At 37.7% G+C, this 20,024-nt stretch overlaps 1 protein-coding gene across 1 annotated transcript in view; it reads right to left on the bottom strand.

Annotated features, from left to right (window-relative positions):
- The window catches only part of COL14A1 (collagen type XIV alpha 1 chain), a 109,575-nt gene that overhangs the window by 69,553 nt on the left and 19,998 nt on the right, over positions 1-20,024 (bottom strand). Inside the window, exons 6-11 of the mRNA XM_021546489.3 lie at positions 7,580-7,735; positions 6,773-6,892; positions 5,254-5,418; positions 4,703-4,864; positions 3,236-3,384; positions 2,152-2,281 (exon numbers count right to left, since the gene is read on the bottom strand). Coding sequence (XP_021402164.1) covers positions 2,152-2,281; positions 3,236-3,384; positions 4,703-4,864; positions 5,254-5,418; positions 6,773-6,892; positions 7,580-7,735 — 882 coding nt within the window. The remainder of the gene's footprint in view (positions 1-2,151; positions 2,282-3,235; positions 3,385-4,702; positions 4,865-5,253; positions 5,419-6,772; positions 6,893-7,579; positions 7,736-20,024) is intronic.

Raw genomic sequence — 20,024 nt, forward strand, 5'->3', positions numbered from 1 at the left:
GTAAAAAAAAAAATACTTTAAAATTGCAAGTATTTTTAGCATGTAGAGTGATTAACACTTGCACATGTCAGACTATTACTTCCAACACACTATCAAAGACAGCTGTATAAAATATTGGATGCTGCATGACCTTGGGGTGTGATCTGATCAAATCTCTGAAAGCAGCAGGGCTGGTCTCTGTCAGAACTTGACTGGGTGACTTCAAAGGAATACCAGGTGCAATACAAAACAATCATGTTGGCTCAGTATGTGACTGTTCTCTAAGTTTCAATAAATTAAACAGGTCCTAACACTGCCTCATGGGGTATTAGCATGGCAGGAGATAACATTCTGGGGGACTGAGACTAAAAGAAAACTAGAATAATTTTGTAAGATTCTATTTTGTTTTCAGATTGAGAAGATTAGCACTGACACAGAATCAAAGAGCCACTGAGGATGAAAGGCACCTCTTGAGGTCATCTGGTCTAATTAACTTCCCTGTTCAGTCAGGTTCAGATAAAGCAGATTGCTCAGAACCTTGTCCAGTTGGGCTTGAAATATCTCCAGAGATGCAGACTTCACAACTTCTCTGGACAATTATTCCAGTATTTGACCACCATTACAATAAAACTATCTCTTCTTCTGTTCAAATTTAATTTAATGGGCTTTTAATTTGTGCCCATTGGCTCTTGACCTGCTAATAAGCACCACTAAGAAAAGTCTGGCTCACTCTTCTTCATTTCTTCACATCAGGGATTTTGACACATTGACAAGATCACCTGAGCCTTCTTCAGGCTGAAGAGTCTAGCTGAAAGATGTGCCAAGCCCTTAATCATCTTTACAGCCCTCCACTGAAGTCACTACAGAAAGTTCACATCTGTCTTGTGTTGGGGAACCCAGCACAGACCAGGCATCCAGGTGTGGCCTCATCAGTGCTGAGCAGAAGGCAAGAATCATCAGCTCCCTAAAGCTGCTGACAATCATTTTCTAATGCAATCCAGAAGGCTCTTGGCCTTCTTTGTGACAAAGGAGCTCTGCTGGTCCACAGTCAGTTTGTTGTTTCCCAGGACCCCCAGGTCCTTCTCTGCAGAGCTCTCTCGGTGTGTAGTGACACGTGGGGCTCTCACTCACTGGGATCAGGACTTCACACTTTCCTTTTTTTGAAACGCGTAGGGTTAAACTTGTTTTCTTCTTCACATTGCTTGCCAGATTCAGCTCCAGGTTGGCTTTGGCTTTTTTAAACTTACCCATGCAAGATCAGACAGCAGCTTTATACTTCTCCTGGGTCATTTGCCTCTTCTTATACATCACTTATTTCTTTTTGATGTCTGAGTTCCGTTACAAGCTTCTTGATTATCCATGAGAGTCTCCAGTTAGCTGGCTACCAACTGGCAAGCAGGGACCTTTCCTGAGCTTGTAGGATGTGATCTCCTCCTCCACCATTAGTTCTTCCTTGTTTCTATGTATGAGCTGCAGCAGAGCACCTTCTCTTGCTGGCTCCTTGATCACTTGGGTCAGGACAGTGGTAAAGCACTATAGAAATCCTGTAGATTTCTTGAGCCCTGCTGCTCTGTTATACTACACATGGACTTCTTGTCTCCTAGTCTGAATTATAAAGTTACTCTTTATTTCCATTCCTAATATTTTCATACTTACTAAAAACTCTTGCACTTTGTATGCAAATACATAAAACTGTAAATGTATTAAGTCTTACAATATCCCAAGGCATCATTTTACAGACAGAAAAAAATTAAATCATTGAGAAAGAAACTTACAGAGTCGCCTTGCAATCTTTGGTAGTGGCAGGAATCATATGCAGGTATTTCAGGTCCCACCTAAATCTCCACTCCTCCAGCTACAAATCTAGTTTGTAAAACTTGGCTCCACACCCAAAACATAGGAATGTTCTAATTTAGGGTTCAATACAACTGACTTCAATAGTTCAGCCCAGAGATAAAGCCTTTCTCAGTGTTTAAATATCCACAGAGCATTCGGAGTTAGGAACTTAGCCCAGACTTATTAAAACAAAATTTAATTTAAGACAAATGCACTAAAATAAGATAAATTGAGAAAGACTCCCTTCTCTGTTTATTTCTCACAAAGACTAATCCCTACAGAGTCTGACTAAATGCAGACAGTCAAATCTGCAACAAACCCACTAAGGATACTCACGTGTGGTTTCCGTTCCACGGAGGCCCTCGCTGGCAGCATTGGAGTAGATAGCAAACACAGCTATCTGGTACTCAGTTAAAGACATCAGGTTTTTCAGAACTGCTGTTGATTCACTTCCATCTACCACGACCTGTTCAAAAGAAAATTTAACTAGATATGCATAAAGCAAACAAACTATATTACCATAACGTTAATCAATCCCTCTTTCTGGCAATTTTTACACTGTATTAAAGTTCAGTTCATGCTGCACTTATATATGGCAAAGTGTCTGAAAAGAACAGCAACCATATACATAGTCAAAATGTTTATCTGTTATAAATAACCATTCAGAACAAAGGAAGAGCTTAGCTGAACAAAGTGTGTGGGATACAATTTAAGGATGTGTATGTGGCACTTTTTGATATAATATCATCATAAATATTCCTTTAGTACTACATGTATACACACACAGAGGGTACTTGAATATTGCATCAATACATATCCCTCCTAAGCTAGTTTTAGTGCAAAAGAAAACAAAATATAACCTCAGTAAAATCCTTTTGCTCTTCTACACTTCTGTTCAACTTGGTAAGTTGTCACCTGAAGTCAAAAGCTTGTTCCACTGTGTTTTTTCCATCTCCAAAACATTGAAGTTCCATCCAAATAAACAATTCCCTCCAAATTTTCAATGACCAATTGTAGATGTTCCAAAATGTACCATCTTCCTTTTATGAACACTTTATTTCTTTGAACTGAAAATGTGGCTTACCATCACCTCCTAAACCTCTTCTGTTCTTGCAAACTGAGTGGTGCAGGAGGTGTTGGTGGAATTGTTTCAAGTAACCATGTGTAAGGAAAAATTCAGGCACTTCACCCCATGCCTCGAAAGGGATTATTATTACAGCACTTAATTTACTTTAAATTGTATGGCTGATATGTAGCCTGGCTATTACCTAACTTTTGTCACCAACCAGTGTGACCAACCTCCTTTCTGGAGCCCTCATAGGGAATTTCAGGGTGTATTTAAAAGAGGACCACAGATTTCCTGTCTGGTAAGTCTCCCCTGCTGCATGAAAAACTTCTGGGCATCTTTTCCTTCTATTACCTCTTCTGGCTGCCCTCCTCGAGTGGGGTAGTACACCACTCTGTACTTTTCCACTTTGCCTGGTGCATGGGTCCAGCTGACCCGGAAGCCTCTGGCTGTCACCTCCGATGTGACCAAATCCGAAGGAGTCCCAAGAGAAGCAATTGTTCCTAGGTTGGAGACAACACAATTTTTTATTCTCTTCTGCATAATAATTGCTTGGTTTGTTATATTTGCTGAAGCTCTAAATATTCTTCCTCATCAGAAAATCAAATAATTGGCTAAATAAATAAATAATTTATTTAGGTTATTTTCAACAGAAACAAGTAATAATGTGTACTGCACAAGGAGTTTGGGATTAAACCTCTCTGGTCTTTCATTAACCTTTATATGAAAAAGACAAAAATACAACATTAAGCCTTCCTGACCTTCTTCCCATCACTATTTCCAGACCATTCTGCTGGGTTTTCTTTCAGGTTACTTTCCTCCCAGTCATGAAAAACTTACGAGTACATATACAGCTGTGATCTCCTGTGCTCGTCAGCAGGTTGGAAATTGATACTGCCTGTCAGTCTGCTGCAGAGACACAGTGAAAGGTGATCTTCTCTGGCAATCATTTTCCACAAAGATCTCTCATCTATCCACGGTTTTTCCATTTTCTTCTGCTCAAGAGAACCTTCCTTATTGCTATATATTACATATATCTATATATTATATTGACTATCTATTCAATGTATAAATATATATTATATTCCATATATCCATATATATTATGAGAGAGGGAGAGAATAACTGAGCAATTCTATGCTATTAAGGAATCACAAACTAATAAACAGAAACAAAATCCACTGAAACCTTTTGGAAAGAAAAGCCTCAGGTAGAACTGTATTTCTGGCAAATTGCAACATTTTTTCATAGCCATTTCTTTTCTTCAGAAAAGCCAAAATAATTGTAGTCAGAGGAGGCTTTTTCATATAAGAACAATTTTCTTTCTTGCCATCATTTCTTGTGAACCAAAATGTATTATTTGTGTATTAAATAAAAGAAAAAAAAATCCATCAAGAGGAGGGACAAATTAAATAGTTGAAACTCCTGAGTACTTAAAGACAGTAAAAACATTAAGTTAGGGGATGGAAAGCACAGCACGAACATAGCAATTCCATGTCCAACTGTTAAACTAATTAATCGTCAAAACTCTGTATTAGAAAAATGTTTCCTTACCCGCCACTTGGAAATAGTTACAGCAGAATGAATGTACTTTTTTTTTACTACCAAATACCATAATATTTACCTCTACTAAAAACAAAGAACAAAAGATCAGAGATATCTAAGCAGGAATAAAACATAGCTAGGAAAACAACTTCCCTGACAGTGGAAGCAAAAGAATATATAGCATGAGTCTAGTGCCAGAAGCCAGCCCTGAACTGAAGGTACTTAATTTGTAGCTCTAGCTCATCATAAGTTACATTAAATCTTGTTTCTGTTCACCTTTGATTTCCTTTTCCTGCTCCTCTACTCGTGAGCACACGGTTCTGGTAAGACCTTCCACGATGGTATGCATGAAGTTAAAGTCAGCCACGTTGTAGACATGTGTGCTGTCAGGCTCAGAGGCAATCTCTTTCAGTTCATTTATATCTGCATTCTTTACACCTTTTATTAAAAGGAAAATAAAACATTTGCAGTGAAAAAGAAGAAAATCTTGTATACAGAGGGATTGATAAAACATTACTAATATAAAATTCTATTTGTTCTAATGACCAACTACAAATTGCTCTGTTTTTAAGCTGTCAATGCAAGATGTTATAATTTCTGCCAGTGTAATGGCATCTTTTCAGCTGTCTCATGAAAATGGGGCAACTATGTATACTGCTAAATTCCAGTTATAAAAATGTTATAAGCAATGCTTATAAAAGATACAATTTAATGATGATAGTTATTGGATACAGAGAGAAAAGAACACTTCCTTAGTGCCACCAGCAAGAGATACAAATACACCAGAGTGCAGTGGGACATGTACATGGATATGGCAGAATACACACCAATAGCAAACAGCTCTATGCCAGCATCTCGTAGGTTTTTAGCAGGAGGGATAACATCATCCTGGGACTTCCCATCAGTAATCAGTATCCCGATTTTAGATACTCCAGGTCTTGCACCTGCTTCAGGCTTAAAGCTGTTTTCCAAAATGTAAGTTAAGGCAAGACCTAAAAAAGAAAACATTTTAAAAGACTTTGACAGATGAAAACATTAGTTTTGCCAATATCACAGTGTTTGTTTTTCTACTCAATGTAAAAATTCTAATGAAGAATAAGCATAAAAGAAGAACTGATTTTCTGAAAAATTAAATTCCAACAGCAGCCTAACCTACAGAGAAGCTGAAATTTATTTTTAGCAGTGTTTTGATCAATCAATGTATTTTAACTGGCGATGAAAACCTAAATTGATATTTCTGCAAATATGTAATCTTTTTTTTCTTACTCTACAAAGTTCTACAAAGTTCAAACAGGAAGTTTCCTCTCCTACCTATATTGCTTATATGGAAGCACATGCTCTGGATAGCTTAGTAAATCCTCATGCTACAGACAATCTTACTTTTATTTTTTTTTTTTCCAATTTACAAACCAAAAAAAACCCCTTTATTTACTCCTAGAGAAATTCTGATTTTAATAAATGTAAATTATTTAAAAGGAAAGAAACACAACTCCAGGACAAACTTACACATCATGATGAGATCTTATCTGAAAACTCTTAAATCTCACACAGCTGACATTTCTAACTCATTTTCATCTAACATCCATATAAAATAATTATGACAATTTACTACTTCCTACCACCCAGTAATCTCAATTCTAGAATCATACTAGAGTTTTTGTCCTTTGTCCCACTGCAATCACTCCTACCAAAATAAAGACTGTTGCTTATTGTTTCTCCTGTTCCTTACCATTCAGACAAAAGAAAAAAAAAAAAAAAAAAGAAAAAAAAAAAAAAGACAGTAATTTACTTAAAGCCATGTCTGGCTCTTTGGGTATATCATTCCAATATTACTAACTGTTGCTTTGATGACACTGGAATTGTATTCAGAGACTGTATTTTTCCCAGATTGTCAGGTATCCCCCCCTTTATCCATCACTAAGTGTCTCTGAGGCTTCAGTGCTTTAACTACTAAAAGGTCAATGGAAATCTAAAAGCCCTGGGTGGTCATTTGTAAAGTTAGTATTACCAGTTGTCATATATTGAAACAACATTCTTTCCTTCTCCAGAATAAAGCTCTATGCATGAATATTATAAATGGATTTAGCATTTTCTTCCCAGCAGGTAAAAGATTTTACTTCCAGGACAGAGAGTTAGGTAACTTTGTTTTATGAGACCCTGTCCTGACTCCCAGTGAATTCAATGGACAAGCACTTCAGAAAAGATTTAACTGACACTGGATAAAGCCATTGGCAAGCTGCAAAACCCCTGTCCTTTTTACCCTTCATAATAAGCATTGACACTTCTTAGGCAGTGCAGCAGAATATGTTTTTTAATAAAAGGCAAAAGCCAAAGCATACACAGTACCTGTTAATGTATTCCCCCCCTTATACGGTAGATTCCGGACTGCATCCAGAACAGCATCCTTTGTGCCATAGGCATTCAAGTGCCACTCAATCCGGGGATCACCACTGTACTGTGCAAGACCTAAAGAACCACAAATGAATGTAATCCATCAGAAAATCAAGTGGTTTTTTTTCAAGTATATAGATTTTATGTACTTGGTTTCCAGTACCTTACCAATTAGCTTACTGCAAGAAGGTTTACTATCATACTAGAAAAACTGCATTGGTTGACAACAAAAAGTAGCATGAAGTTGTTCTGGGTGACAACTCCTCAATTAACTTTCAAAGCCTTTTACTCAAGGGCTAATTAAATGAAAAGCAAAGAAATGCAAACTTTTTCAGCGTTATTAACATTGCAAAAATTCTTCTAAAGAACAATTTTACTTAATGTATTTTTGAACATTAGCAGATCAGAAATATAACATTTCAGCTGGTTTATAGCACAGGAAAAGTCATCCATTGGCACATTCTGCCAGCAAAAATTAAATTGTGTTTGAGCCTAATGCTGACTGAAGTCAGTAAGACTGTTTCCACTGTTTTTATTTTTCCACTGACATTGCATGAGAGTTAAGTAAGCTAAGGGTCACAGTAAACTATGAAGAATTAATACTACAAGCATTTTGGCAGCATTACTCAGATGATAGAAGTGCTAATGCTAGATGAGGATGAACCTTGCACAAAAAGAGTAGCATTAAGCTGTTAACTATCCTGAAGTAGTAACTTCTTTACATTGCTAAAGAAATATTACAAAAAAGGGTCAGCACCTTACCTACTCTTGTTTTCTCAGATCCCACATTGAAAGCAGAAACCAGGTTTTCCAGGAACAGTCGAACGAGCCTGAAATTGAATCTGCCAATACTCCAAGAACCATCTACTAGTATCACAATATCTGCAATTGCTGGAGTTTTACAGGTAAACAGGCTCCCTGTAAATCATTAAAATTAAATCAATATTATTCATTCAACAATAAAATTCTAATCCAAGAAATATATGCTTTCGTCTTCCCACCAAGATAGTAATTAAAGCTTTCTTCCATAGAAAAAAGCAAAATTACTAAACCAGTCTATTCTAATTTCAGTTATAGAATAGTCTGGCTATTATCTACTTCAGTTCTTTCATTAAAGTGTTCAAAATTAGTTTTGGGAGGCTTATAAAAAGAAACCCTCCTTCTAAAAATACTTGAGAGAGAAAAAATTAACTGCCATATAGCACAACCAAACCAAGAGTTCATTTTCATTCCAAAAGCACATACACAATTTCAGTCCCCATACACAGTGCATCAAACATAGCCTTAGGCCCAGACAATGCAGAGAGAGCTACCTAGAGATGCAGACATATAAAACAATTATCAAGGCCCTTTTCACAGTCAATAGAGAAAGCCAGGTGTTTCTATACATCTCAAAAGCCCTATAGAAAACCACAGGCACCACTGTAGTCTTGTAAATCCAGAAGTGAATCTCATTTCTGCTCCTGGGAGTTGAGCAAAACTGAAGGCCAATTGAATATGCTGCATCAAATCTAAGTAGGAGGCACACAATACAGCAGAGGTAAAATGCAAAGACCTCAGATTCTAATTCACAGTCTCTATGAGAACAGGCATGAGAATGAAACTTTAGTCTTAAGATCTAATGAGAATTAGCAGAAGTACATATTAATGATCTCTAAGGCTTACCTAACCAGTGGGAAAATCAAAGGAAGGGAAGTAGAGATTAGACACAAATTGTACTATGAGCCAACTGAGAAGCTAAACAGAACTGCCACATTCAGTTTCAGAAAATGCCAAGAAGAGAAGTAAGGGAATGGAAAAGATTTCCAGAACCTCAGACAAAATTGCCATATTCCACAGAAGTGGATGTGTGACTGTAAAATTAAAGCTGCTGTAACAGTGGACTCATAGAGAAGGAAACAAAAGAACAACGTTACACAGGTATAAGAAATGAGAGCTTCTGTTTGAAGTACAAAAATACAAAGTCCCCACCAGGTTTGCTATAGAATAAGGAGGGAAGTAGGAAAGACAAAGCAAAGCAGGTTTAATAGAACAGATATGATGCACCACAAACCATTTAGGGATGAAAATCATGACCCTCAATACAGTAAAAAATGAGCACAGATTAGTGAATTAAGTGGCAGCCCAGTTTTTATCATCATTTTTGTCAGGATCCACTGTATAAGTTAGTTCACAAAGAACACTGACAGTTCAACATGGAGCTAACAGGAATCACCAAGTACACTGCCAGAAATAAACCAATTTGAGCAGACATGTTTAGCAAATAAAAGAAGTAAATCAGTGAGAAATTATCTAAAAGGTGTTTACTTTAGCTCCCAAGAAATTCTGATATACAGAGAAAATAAAACACATGGTTAGCAATTCTAAACTTTCAGAACATATTATTAATTACAATCTTTTCATGAAATACAAAACTATAATCTCACAGGCAAAACCAATCTGATGTGCAGAAGGAGTTCCATTGGTAATAATTAAGGGTTAGATTCATACTGTAGTCTAAATCCACTGAGCATTAAACCCAATCCATAAAGTTACAGTTAATGTCTTAAACGTGTACTATAATATTTTTAGAAGAACAGGGAACATTTCCTACGTGCAGCTAGCAGTGCAAAATAAGTTCTAAACACATGACAGAAATTCCACTTACAACGATGCCAAAGCAAATATTTTATTTTAGCTTTTACAGTACAAGACAACACTATTTGAATTGGCAACACATTTTAATGTATTGACACTGAGGGACATTTAGTAAGCATCAGAAAAATTATCTTAAATTGGAATATAAATCCAAAAGAGGTCCAAATCTTTATGTCACTGAAGTCAACAGAAAAACTTCCCTTGATTTCAGTGGGACTGGAATCTATTTTGTGACTTAATAGGAATCTAATAATCATGGCAAAATTAATGTTTTAAATATCTTTGCCAAATAAACTTCCTGTTCATCAGTCTTCATTGCAAGCAGTATTTGTCTTCCATTAACACACAGTTCAATTGTGCCATTCTCACACTGGCCATATTAGCATCATAAGCTTCAAAAGAGCAAAGTAAAATGCTACTCAGCACCAGTAAGAATGACAGCACAGCACCCCTGATTCACATCCAAGCAGCTGTATAATAGCACAGATGTACCTTTCAGGGCTAACCCAGCAGTTTAATCGAACAGCCAAATGAGGATTTAACAAGATTTGTGTGGTTGTATTTTCTTTCTCTACTTCTAAAATCTTGTGCTGAGTATGAAACCCAGTTATTACCCTTGGTAATGTTTCATGTAATTTCATATAAACAAGTTTTGCCTATAAAGCTTCTTTAATCCTGTAGTGATGGCTTTGTAGTGAAAGATTTTATCAGTATTAGTAAATCCATCCAGTGAAGGAAAATCCAAAGAATAAAGAAAACAATAACCATGTTCCTTTCAATATTTTATTTCCACATCATCAGATCAATGCAAATAGTATAATCCAATTGTTTTTGTTAAAGAAACTTGTATGGTTAGATCCAAGATTGTACTGCAAGGTCACAGTGTGAAAATTTGTTTCGTTCTTCGTAGGTAGGAGATACTTGTTGCATCTTTTCTGCATAAAACATTTAGGTTTTGTTACTTCTGTACACCCACTATTTTGCTTATGTTTTCTCCTTGTTGTACTTATTAGAATTGTAGAAAGTTCCCTAAAAGGGAATAAACAACAGTGAGATATTAAATAGAATAATGCGGTGATAGAATCTTTAAAACCTGATAGGAACACAAACACCATTACATCCTACTTAATAAAGTTAGCCTAAATGACATAGTATGCAGCAAATAATTTCTGCAACCCACGTGCTTAGCCAGTTTCCATTGCCAGTTCTTGCAAATGTCTTTTTCAATAATCTTTCCATAGGGTTTGAGGGTAATTTTGCACATTTCAAGTACATACACAACTTTAATAGGCAATTTTCCCAACAACTTTTCTTAAAGGAGGATAACAGCATATCATTCCATAGAATAAAGCTCTCAACACTCAGTGTTTTAGTCTACTACAAGGTTCAATAGTGTGATCAGTTCAATAGTGTGCTTATTTCCCTTTTATTCGGCCATCAAGAAAAGTGTAGTGAGAGAGAAGGTTCCACTTCCCTCTGAGTTATACAATACTCACCAGTTTCAAAAGTAGGACAGTAGGGAAGAGATCAGTTACCAAATTTTATATCATGTTTCCTAGCATCATATAGAAACCATAATTCTGATTCAAGTGCTGCATTCTACAACAAACAATAACTGCGATCTTTAGGTAAGCAAAAATAACATAATTGTACAAATTGTAAAGACAGAATAACAATCTGTATATTTTGCACCAGCAACTGTCTTCAGCTGCTTCTCTTACAATTGGAGGAGAATTTTTATGGGGGAGAAAGTAAAATATTAATGCACTTTCTGTAACAAATTTACAATCTTCCTAGCACTACTTGGCAGAAGGAATTTGCCACTCTGCCAGAAAGTTGAGGAGGAAGGGACTCTGTTCATTACTGCTTTTCACAAAAGAAGGGCACAGGGTCAAAATTTCACCTTCAAAGGCACCAACATACAGCGAAGGGCTACCAGCAATGTTTTAGAGTGAGGTATTTGCACAAAATCTGGTTCAGTACCACCAAAAATCAAATCACCATGAAGAATTTTGGTTCCTTGGTTTCAGGGAAATTTTTCAAAGAACTTTGCATTGAAAGAGCTTTTCATCTGCCATATGAAGTTTTCTGATTTTGATTCCTCAAGCCTCCAGATGCTGAAGGTGATTTGCTGGCATTTCCAATATGCAAGTGTTACACCACTCTGAAAACCATGCCAAAACTGTCTGAGAGTGAAGCCAGTGATAGCAATGCGGAACGAAAGATCCAGATAGAATTTTCTGGGATAGAGGGAGTGTTATTGGAGCCTGCAAAACAGGACCCTTGAGTCATCCCACTGAAGGGAATGGAGTGTAGAAAGAGACCAGAGAGAAGCTCTGACAGCATGGGGCTGCACAGAGGCTTGGCAAGCTCCTGGAAACCCTGACCACCTCTCCAGGGCTGCGTTCCCTACCTGCAGCTATTCTTTCACACACATGTTGTGAGCAAGTGAGCAATGGTAAAAACAGAAGTTCAACCAAAAAACCTGCAAGCCTTACTCACATAGAAATATAAAACTATAATTTTTCATCTAGAGAAGGGTGTTTTGACTCCTGGAGTTAATACTACTATTTTTTGAAAATTCCTTGAAAGGCAAGGGGAGAAGCTGCAAGTACAAGCACTGTCACATGGGAGGACTCAATGCTTTAGACAAACCAGTTCAATTTGCATGTAGTTATGATATGTTTTACAGAAACACATTTGATATTTTTCTCCCCTTGGTATGAAACTTCGTTCTCATTTTCAAGAGCCAAAACACACACTTCTTCTGCTAGAAGTTAAGACTATAATTCTTTCTGAGTCTGCAATATGTCATTTCCTTTCTTACTCCCTGTCACAGTGGAAAGTCAAATAATATACGTGGAAGGAGAGGAAGAAAGTTCAAGTAGAGGTGAATAATAATAATACAGTATGAATAGAAGACTCGTTCATGGGGTAACAAAGCACAAAAGCAAGAAGCTTAATGCCAGCAGTGAGTGAAAAATACCTCGTGAATAAAGCATGAATGACAGAGAACAGGCAGTCCTCCACAGCAATTGACAGCACCACACTGAGCAGAAGCACTGCTGAGGACAAGGGCAGTGTAAATCTACATTAGCAAAATGTCACATATTTTATTAAAAAGGGTTAAAAAATTAAGGGATGTGAGGCAGTGTCCAGCTCCAAAATTCAGCAACTCACTAGTCTATGCTTCTGACATTGATATAATTGTTCTGTGCTGGTGATATCATCCTTGCACTTGGACTTCAATTTAACACATCCCATATGTCAGGCCTATGGACCAGACAAATGCATATAACATAACTGCTGTTCTTTAAACTAGATCCAACCACAGCTTGAATTTGAAGAACCCAAATGTTGGAACTTTAGCTTTAACAAGCAGTCCAACAAGGTTAGAAGTTTGTCCCTGGTCCCTAGGAAAAAAGAAAAAGCAGCCAGCCCTTTTCCATGTGCCTTATTCCTCTCCAGGAAACTAATATAGCCCAACTGGCAAGCCTATGAATTTGTTATTTGGTGGAGTTGGATTATTAAGATTGACTGAATGGTTGTGTCTAATCACATCACATTTGACTGTGAATACTGTAGTTTAAAAATTTTCTGCTTCCAAAATACAGCAGTTACTAAATACTATTTATAGCAGATCTTCTGAATTTAAGGCCACAAAACTAATCAAAGCACTCATTGATAACACATTAATTCCCTATATATACTGGTGAATAGTCTCAAGTGTGAGAAAGGAAGCATAGAGTCATTTTCTATACACTTTTCCATACACACTCAATGACAGTTGTACTTCTGCAGTAAGTAGTCACTAGTTTATAAAAACTTCTAGAGCTTTCTTCCTAAATCTGAACTTTTTATTTTGAGAGACAAAAAAAGTAATTGTGAAAGTTCTGATGTCTCCTTACAGACCACTGTTGATTGATAGCACTGCAGCAGCTTACCAAACAGCAATACTAAACACTCCTGGTCTGTGTACCTAGACAGAAAAATATAGTTTTAAATCCCCCTGAATTTAAATTGAGAGTTTAAAACATTTGTTCTAATTTCTCTTCCAACAGACAGCATGTCAACACAGAACAAAGCATGCTGCTGAAGTCTTTCCTGAACCTGAAGCCCAGCCTGGCAATAGACTGTGTCCATTTAGCCACAATTTACACTGAAGATGATCTGTAATCCTCCTGTAAAGTGCATGAAACCTAAGAAACTCTTCTGCAGATTATTGTGATAACTGTCTACTTCTCTTTCCTCTCAATTCTGCATCTGAGTGCATGAATGTTTTAAATGAAACAGCCGTCTCAAGGTCTAAATTACTTTGAAAGACAGAAAACTGTATATTTTATTAATATGGTCATACTTATCTACCATTCCTATGTAACAAATATGCCAGGATTTAAAAGGCTTATTTCTCCAATTTCTTTAGTAAAGTATGAAATCCCTGACAGTTTTCTCTGGCTGTCTAGAAGACAGTTAATCAGGGCACTTCAGACAAAAGTGGTACTCAGAAATCCTCAACATTAATTAAGGTGTTGTCTAAATCCCTGTAAACCATGATAGAGAACTGGTCTGTGCCTGAGCTTGTAACCCAACAGGTAAAGTAATGGAAAAGAGCCAGATGAGAGAACAGCCTGTGTACTTATACAAGTAGTTAACACAGAAATAATGAAAAACTAGTTGAAACAAACTGCTACAGCACAGTTAAATTATAGCTCAGCATTACAGATCTAAGTACATATGATATTATGGACACTGCATCTAGAAACAAAAAGGATGGTGTAACACAACTGCCATGCAAAAGGCTTCCAAATTCAAGGCCCTAAATTAACTTCATGCAGTTCTTGAAATAATATTTTCATGATGTAACCAGTGTATATGCTTGTATAAATAAAAATACGCAGTGATCTTTAGAGGCATTGCTAATTTAAGATATCATGTGTCAATCTAGAAAAACTCAGGATGAAATTTGTGCCCTCTTGAATGTAGCAATTCTTCCATTCTCTAGCTAGCAGAGATGTCTGAGTAAATATCTAACTCTGAGAAATCTCAGCTCCCAGAATCACAGGGTACTGGAGGAAGAAAGGGACCTTGAGTTTAGTCAAACTGCCCTAATCAAAGCAGGGGCAACAACAGCAGATTGCTCTGGGCCATGTCCAGTCAGGTTAAAGTTAAAGAGTCTCCAAGACACCACAACCTGAGTAACCATCCTCATAGCACAATAATTGTTTATTGGAACACAAGCTGGTGCTGGTGTTTCACAGAAGCTCCTTCGAGTATTCCACAAAGACAGAGTACAAGAATACCACAGCTCTGGAGAATAATGAGCCAAAGACACACCTACCAAACTCAGCAGGAAACAGGACTCCCTCATTACGTGCAGAGCAGTATTATCAGTACAGCCAATCAGACAGGTGAGAACACTTCTAAGGCAGAAAATGTGGCCCCACAGCCAGGTAAGTTCCATTTTAGCTGCAACCTGGCACCTTTTAACCAAGGGACGTATCTCAGCTCTAACACCGGGGCTCACTCAGCAGACAGGGCACCAGGAAAAGGGGGCTGACCATGAGACAGCCCAGAACCAGAGTCCTGCACCAACAGACCCAGAATGGATATGAAGACCTCAGACCACGCAGTGAGGGTGGAAATTACCCTGAAATCATCTCTCCTCAGTACAAGCTCATGCTTGCTGTTTAACAACAGAGGAATGACACAGATTATGCAAGACTCTCCTCAAATGGGAAACAGTAAAGAGCAGTCTTGAAAGAGAATTTGTACAGCAGAAAACTAAAACCCAAAAATTTGGCATCTTATAGTTGTATTCAAGACAAGGCCATCTCACAGTCCCTGAAAACAGATACCAAAACTTTAACCTTTCTCACCCATTTTGCTGACTATAGCATAAAGCAAAGAAGCTTCTTCATCAGGGTATGCAAATCCATGATGACTTTGCTGATGAATGCATCAATCCTTTATATTTATACATTCCTACAAGAAGTTCTTGGTCTTGCACTTCAGTCTTTAATAATATATCTGTTTGCTACCACCTCCACAAAGCTTTTTTTGGTTCTTCTTTCAAGGTTGCCACACAAGTTTGAAAAAGTGGCCCAAAGTTTCAACTTGTTACTACATGGCTTCCATTTTATATCAAAGACAAGCATCACTCATGACACACCAAGATGTTTACCTAGAATATATGTAGTCCTGAGCAAGCCTAAAGCCTTCAGACTGCAAATTCATGCTGCCAGAGGATGAAGAACTGTTAAGGAATGTCTCAGCAGGGTAGTAATGAAAGTGTTTCAATTATGAAAAGTGTCAACACAGACCCTGAATCTGACTTACAGGAACATCTCTTGCTGCCAGCAGAATCCAGCCATGCCAGTGCAGTGCTGATTGGATGGATACTCAAGAGCTAACAACTTGAAGAGATGAAAATCAGTCTGAGGATAATGAAAGACCATTCATTCAGCTGAGCTTCTATTAATCCATCATTCAAGAATGTGAATAGCAGCCTCCCACTTCAACTATGAATAAATTGCACAAAAAAAGGTCAATGCCTTAGGGGAAAGCTACCAAAGGAAAAAAAGAGGCCAGACAAGTTTTCAGTTGGTAATAGTTCAGATTTATGGAGCATTATACATACTGTGCAGAGATATGAGGAGAAACATAACTCAAGGGTTATGAATATTAGGATAAGCACCTTTTAACTCAGGTTGTCAGCCTGAGTGGTTCTAATATCAGGAGGTGGATCACTTTATGAAAAAAATGAAACTTTCATTTAAGTCCAATATAGGCTAAGTCTCTTTTCATACTCAGAGAGTAGATAGAGAGCTAGAAAATTGTTCTTTTTCCAAACTGCAGATTCTCTAGATATTGATGTCAACACAGAGTCTACACTTCAATAAAGTGGATGCATTCAAGTAGAGTTCCTAGGGAGGGACATTCTGGATGATAGAAAGGCAATCTCTCCAGTCTCCAGCTTCTACTTGAGCAGGAACATTTATGAGAGGTAATATCCAACCTTAACCAGACATTAATATACTGACAGGAAGAAATGCATACCCTCCTACAGAAACACAGAGCCAGGAGGTAAGCAAGTGGAATCCCTGGGTAAGAATGAAGACTGGTCATCATTCCTAATGCAAACCTTTCTATTTACAGAATAAAGCAAGGGTTTGTCATCTGGAATATGCAAATTGAAGAAGACATCCAGCAACCTTCAGATTAATACTCACTCTCAACCTAGGCTAATGAAAACAAATAAAATTTTACACCTATCCAGAACACACAAAGCAGTTACAAACACATAAGAGAGACTTCTTTAGGTTAAAATCAAACTCTTGCTCCCAATCTCTCTTTCTCTCTTTTCCCTGGGATTTCTTCTGTCAGGATCAAAGTTTGCAACTCGACATGAACTCTTTCCCAGTTCCAGGCTTCAAAATGATTTCCAGGTGTTCGGTTTCAAGCTTGCTGTCTCTCAAAAGTACATTTTTCTCTTATTCAGATTATGTGAACACACGTGTGTGCTATTTAAATTGGCCTGATGGCAGATGTAAATGCTGCAATCTCTAAATGTAGCTTGCTTCATTTTCTCCAAAGCAACTACCAAATTATGGCAAAGGAAAAGCACTTAAGAATTCTGTCCATGTCAGTGCTGATACTTCCCATCACGTTTTTCAGTCATGAGAGCCAGGAAGGAGTCTTCCAGATTACCCTAGGCAGGTCCATAGAAAGTACTGCCATTGCAGAATGAAATCTAAGTTGCAAGTAGTATCAAAGGATGCAAATGCTATTTCCTTCTGAGAAATCCTTAGGATGAATTCTTGGAATAAGCACTGATCATCCACAGCACAATGAGCTAAACTTTCTGGACAGTAAAAAGGAGTTTACCCAAGAGATTCCTTGTGTCAGAGTCCTCCTGTAAGTCCTCCAGTATTTAACAAGGAATTTCTAATATACAAAGCTCTGCATGGCAGCTCACAGGTTTATAGTCTAGCTTGGAAACCTAATGGATGCCTCTCACCAAATTCTACCTTCTAAAAAGTACAGAAACCAAGATGGCCAGGGTGCACCATCCAAAGTTCTCATATTAAAGAGAGCAATGGCACATTCTGAAAAGTCTACTTCATCTCCTTATTATAACAAATATTTCCATCACCTAAAGTTGAGAGAGAAAATGAGATGTTACAGAGAAGAATAGAAAGCCATGACATTTGTCACAAATTAAAAAACAATTGCTGTCAAAAAAAACCCATGCTCTTTGACTTAACATGGATGGGGACAGGATTGCTGGGCAGGTTCTACACGGGGTCCAGTGCAGCATCTTTTAGCACACATCAGGATGGTGATCCAACCACCACTGAAACCATGGAGACCACTGGCTGTAGGCATTTTAATGAGAGCCCAATTGGCAAAGTTCAGATGGCCAAGTGCTGCTTTCACTACAGAAAGCTGAGATAGGAGACATCATGGATTCTCTGTTTGGGTTAAGACTGGGTAGAACAAAGCCAACTGAGTCCAAAGCCAAGGTGACTGAGTCTGAAACCAAAATCAGGTCTACAAAATAACGTCTGGGCTAAGCAACCTCAGAGTGAATAAAAGAGCATGGCAAGGGGAACATAATAATAAATGCCTGACAAAGTTTTGTGGTGGTCCAAAATGTTCTAATAATACTGAAGCATGGTCCAAACATTACCCAGACTTCTCAAGGCAGGCATAGGAATCTGGGGTCACTGCCCTTGAAGAAGCATAGAAAATAGATTCATTTCTATGTTCATATTACTTTTAGTTGACTACTAAGTGCTAGAACAAGCAGGTACGCACCACACACACAAGAGCTATTGACAATCAGGTCAAAGGACTGCAAGTTACTGCAAATGTCACTGGATGCCACTCAGTGCCAAAAGACAGCTTTTGCTGAAGACTACAAACATATTTGTCAAGATGGTAAGCACAGAACTGAAAAGTAAACAAAAAAAATCCTGAAGTAACAGCCTATAGCTAATGACAGTAGATGTGCATCCTGTTTCATCCATGACAAGGTAATGCATCCCTATACTCTCTACAGATACTGCAAAGGTGAAATATTAGTCTCAGTGTTACGCATAGACATCTTTTAGGGAAATGTAAGCATTAGAATGCTTACATTATAGAATGTAGAATTTAGACAAATGCAATCAATAGTTCTGAACTTCACTATATTTTCTGATGCAGACTTTCATTTACAAAAATCTAAAAATGAAACCTATCATGCAGAAGTACTCCACAATGTTTAAAGAACCTAACATATCCCCAAAGTAGGCTATGTTCCCATTTTGCAGCATCAAGAAACTGATGCTTAAGACCAATGGTCAGGGTTATCTCTACACTTTGGAATGGAGGATAAGGTAGAAGATGCTGTAGCTAGTTCTGAGTAGGGCAGTGCATTCACCAGGGAGTGTGCTGAACTGAACAGGATTGCTGCACTGCTGTTAGTTTTGGAGTGAAATTGGTTGCATCTAGTTCAAGCAACCCTTCAGTATTAAATTGTGCTGCACTGGAACAAAAGAAAACAAAAGGTGTGCAGAAACTTTGTGTTTGCCTCTTGTGTAATTACACCATAGACCCAGGAACTAGACAATAAGTACACAGGTTTCATCCTGCTTGCATCTTCTGAGATGAGCAACACATTTGGATAACTTGTTCTTACTTCATAACATGGTCTGTATGGCTCAAACTGGCAGGTCACAGCTTAGGGGGCAATGAGACACGGGAATACAGAACCAGTACCTGGGGATTGTGCAAGATCTGATAGGATATGTTTAGGAGAGGAACCAAAAACATTGAAAGGTAGTTTGGGGAAGAACACATATGGGAAAATAGAGCCATGAAGGTATCAAGAGGACTAGTTCCATCTGCACAAATGGCTGATTAGTACTTGATCAAGCCCTGTGCTTGATCACCCCGGACTTGTTGGGACTATATGCTCAGTCCAGCTACTGGAGCTGGGCTAAAGGACTCAGTCGCCCCCAAAGCCAGACAAAAAAATAGCATTTAAAACAGAAAAGCTAAGTACTTTCCAACAAAGATTGAAGAAGCAGAAAAATGTGCAAGAACTGAGAAAAGACAAAGACTGTTTAGGAAGAACATAATGGCACTGGGGGGAAATGCCCACACAGCATAGTTATCATTTCTTTCTTCTGCTGCTCATAATCAAGACATAAAGTGTCCTCCAGAAAGCTAAAGGAAACCTTGCTAGTAAATCAAATTATTGTTTGTGTAAAGACATAGTTAAGGAGTTTCGTAGCCCAGGAGTTCAGCAAATAATAAAAAAAATAATGACTAAAACCAACATTTGCAGTTACATTAGCCAGGATGAAGTGAGTAAAACTATGAAACACTGCCAATGAAGCAGATGTTCAGAAGGTATTCATTCCTGTGGCTTAGTTAAATACCTCAGGCACTCATTTCACACTGTCTAGTAATACCTACTGAAGCATCTGACATTAACTAAACAGACAAGTTAATAAATTAGATAATTAATGTCTTCTGCTGAATAGTACCTTAATATACCTCTCTGTGGATTTTTTCTATCTTA

This window comes from Lonchura striata, chromosome 1, assembly GCF_046129695.1.
Source record: "Lonchura striata isolate bLonStr1 chromosome 1, bLonStr1.mat, whole genome shotgun sequence".
In the NCBI taxonomy this organism is placed as follows: Eukaryota; Metazoa; Chordata; class Aves; order Passeriformes; family Estrildidae; genus Lonchura; species Lonchura striata.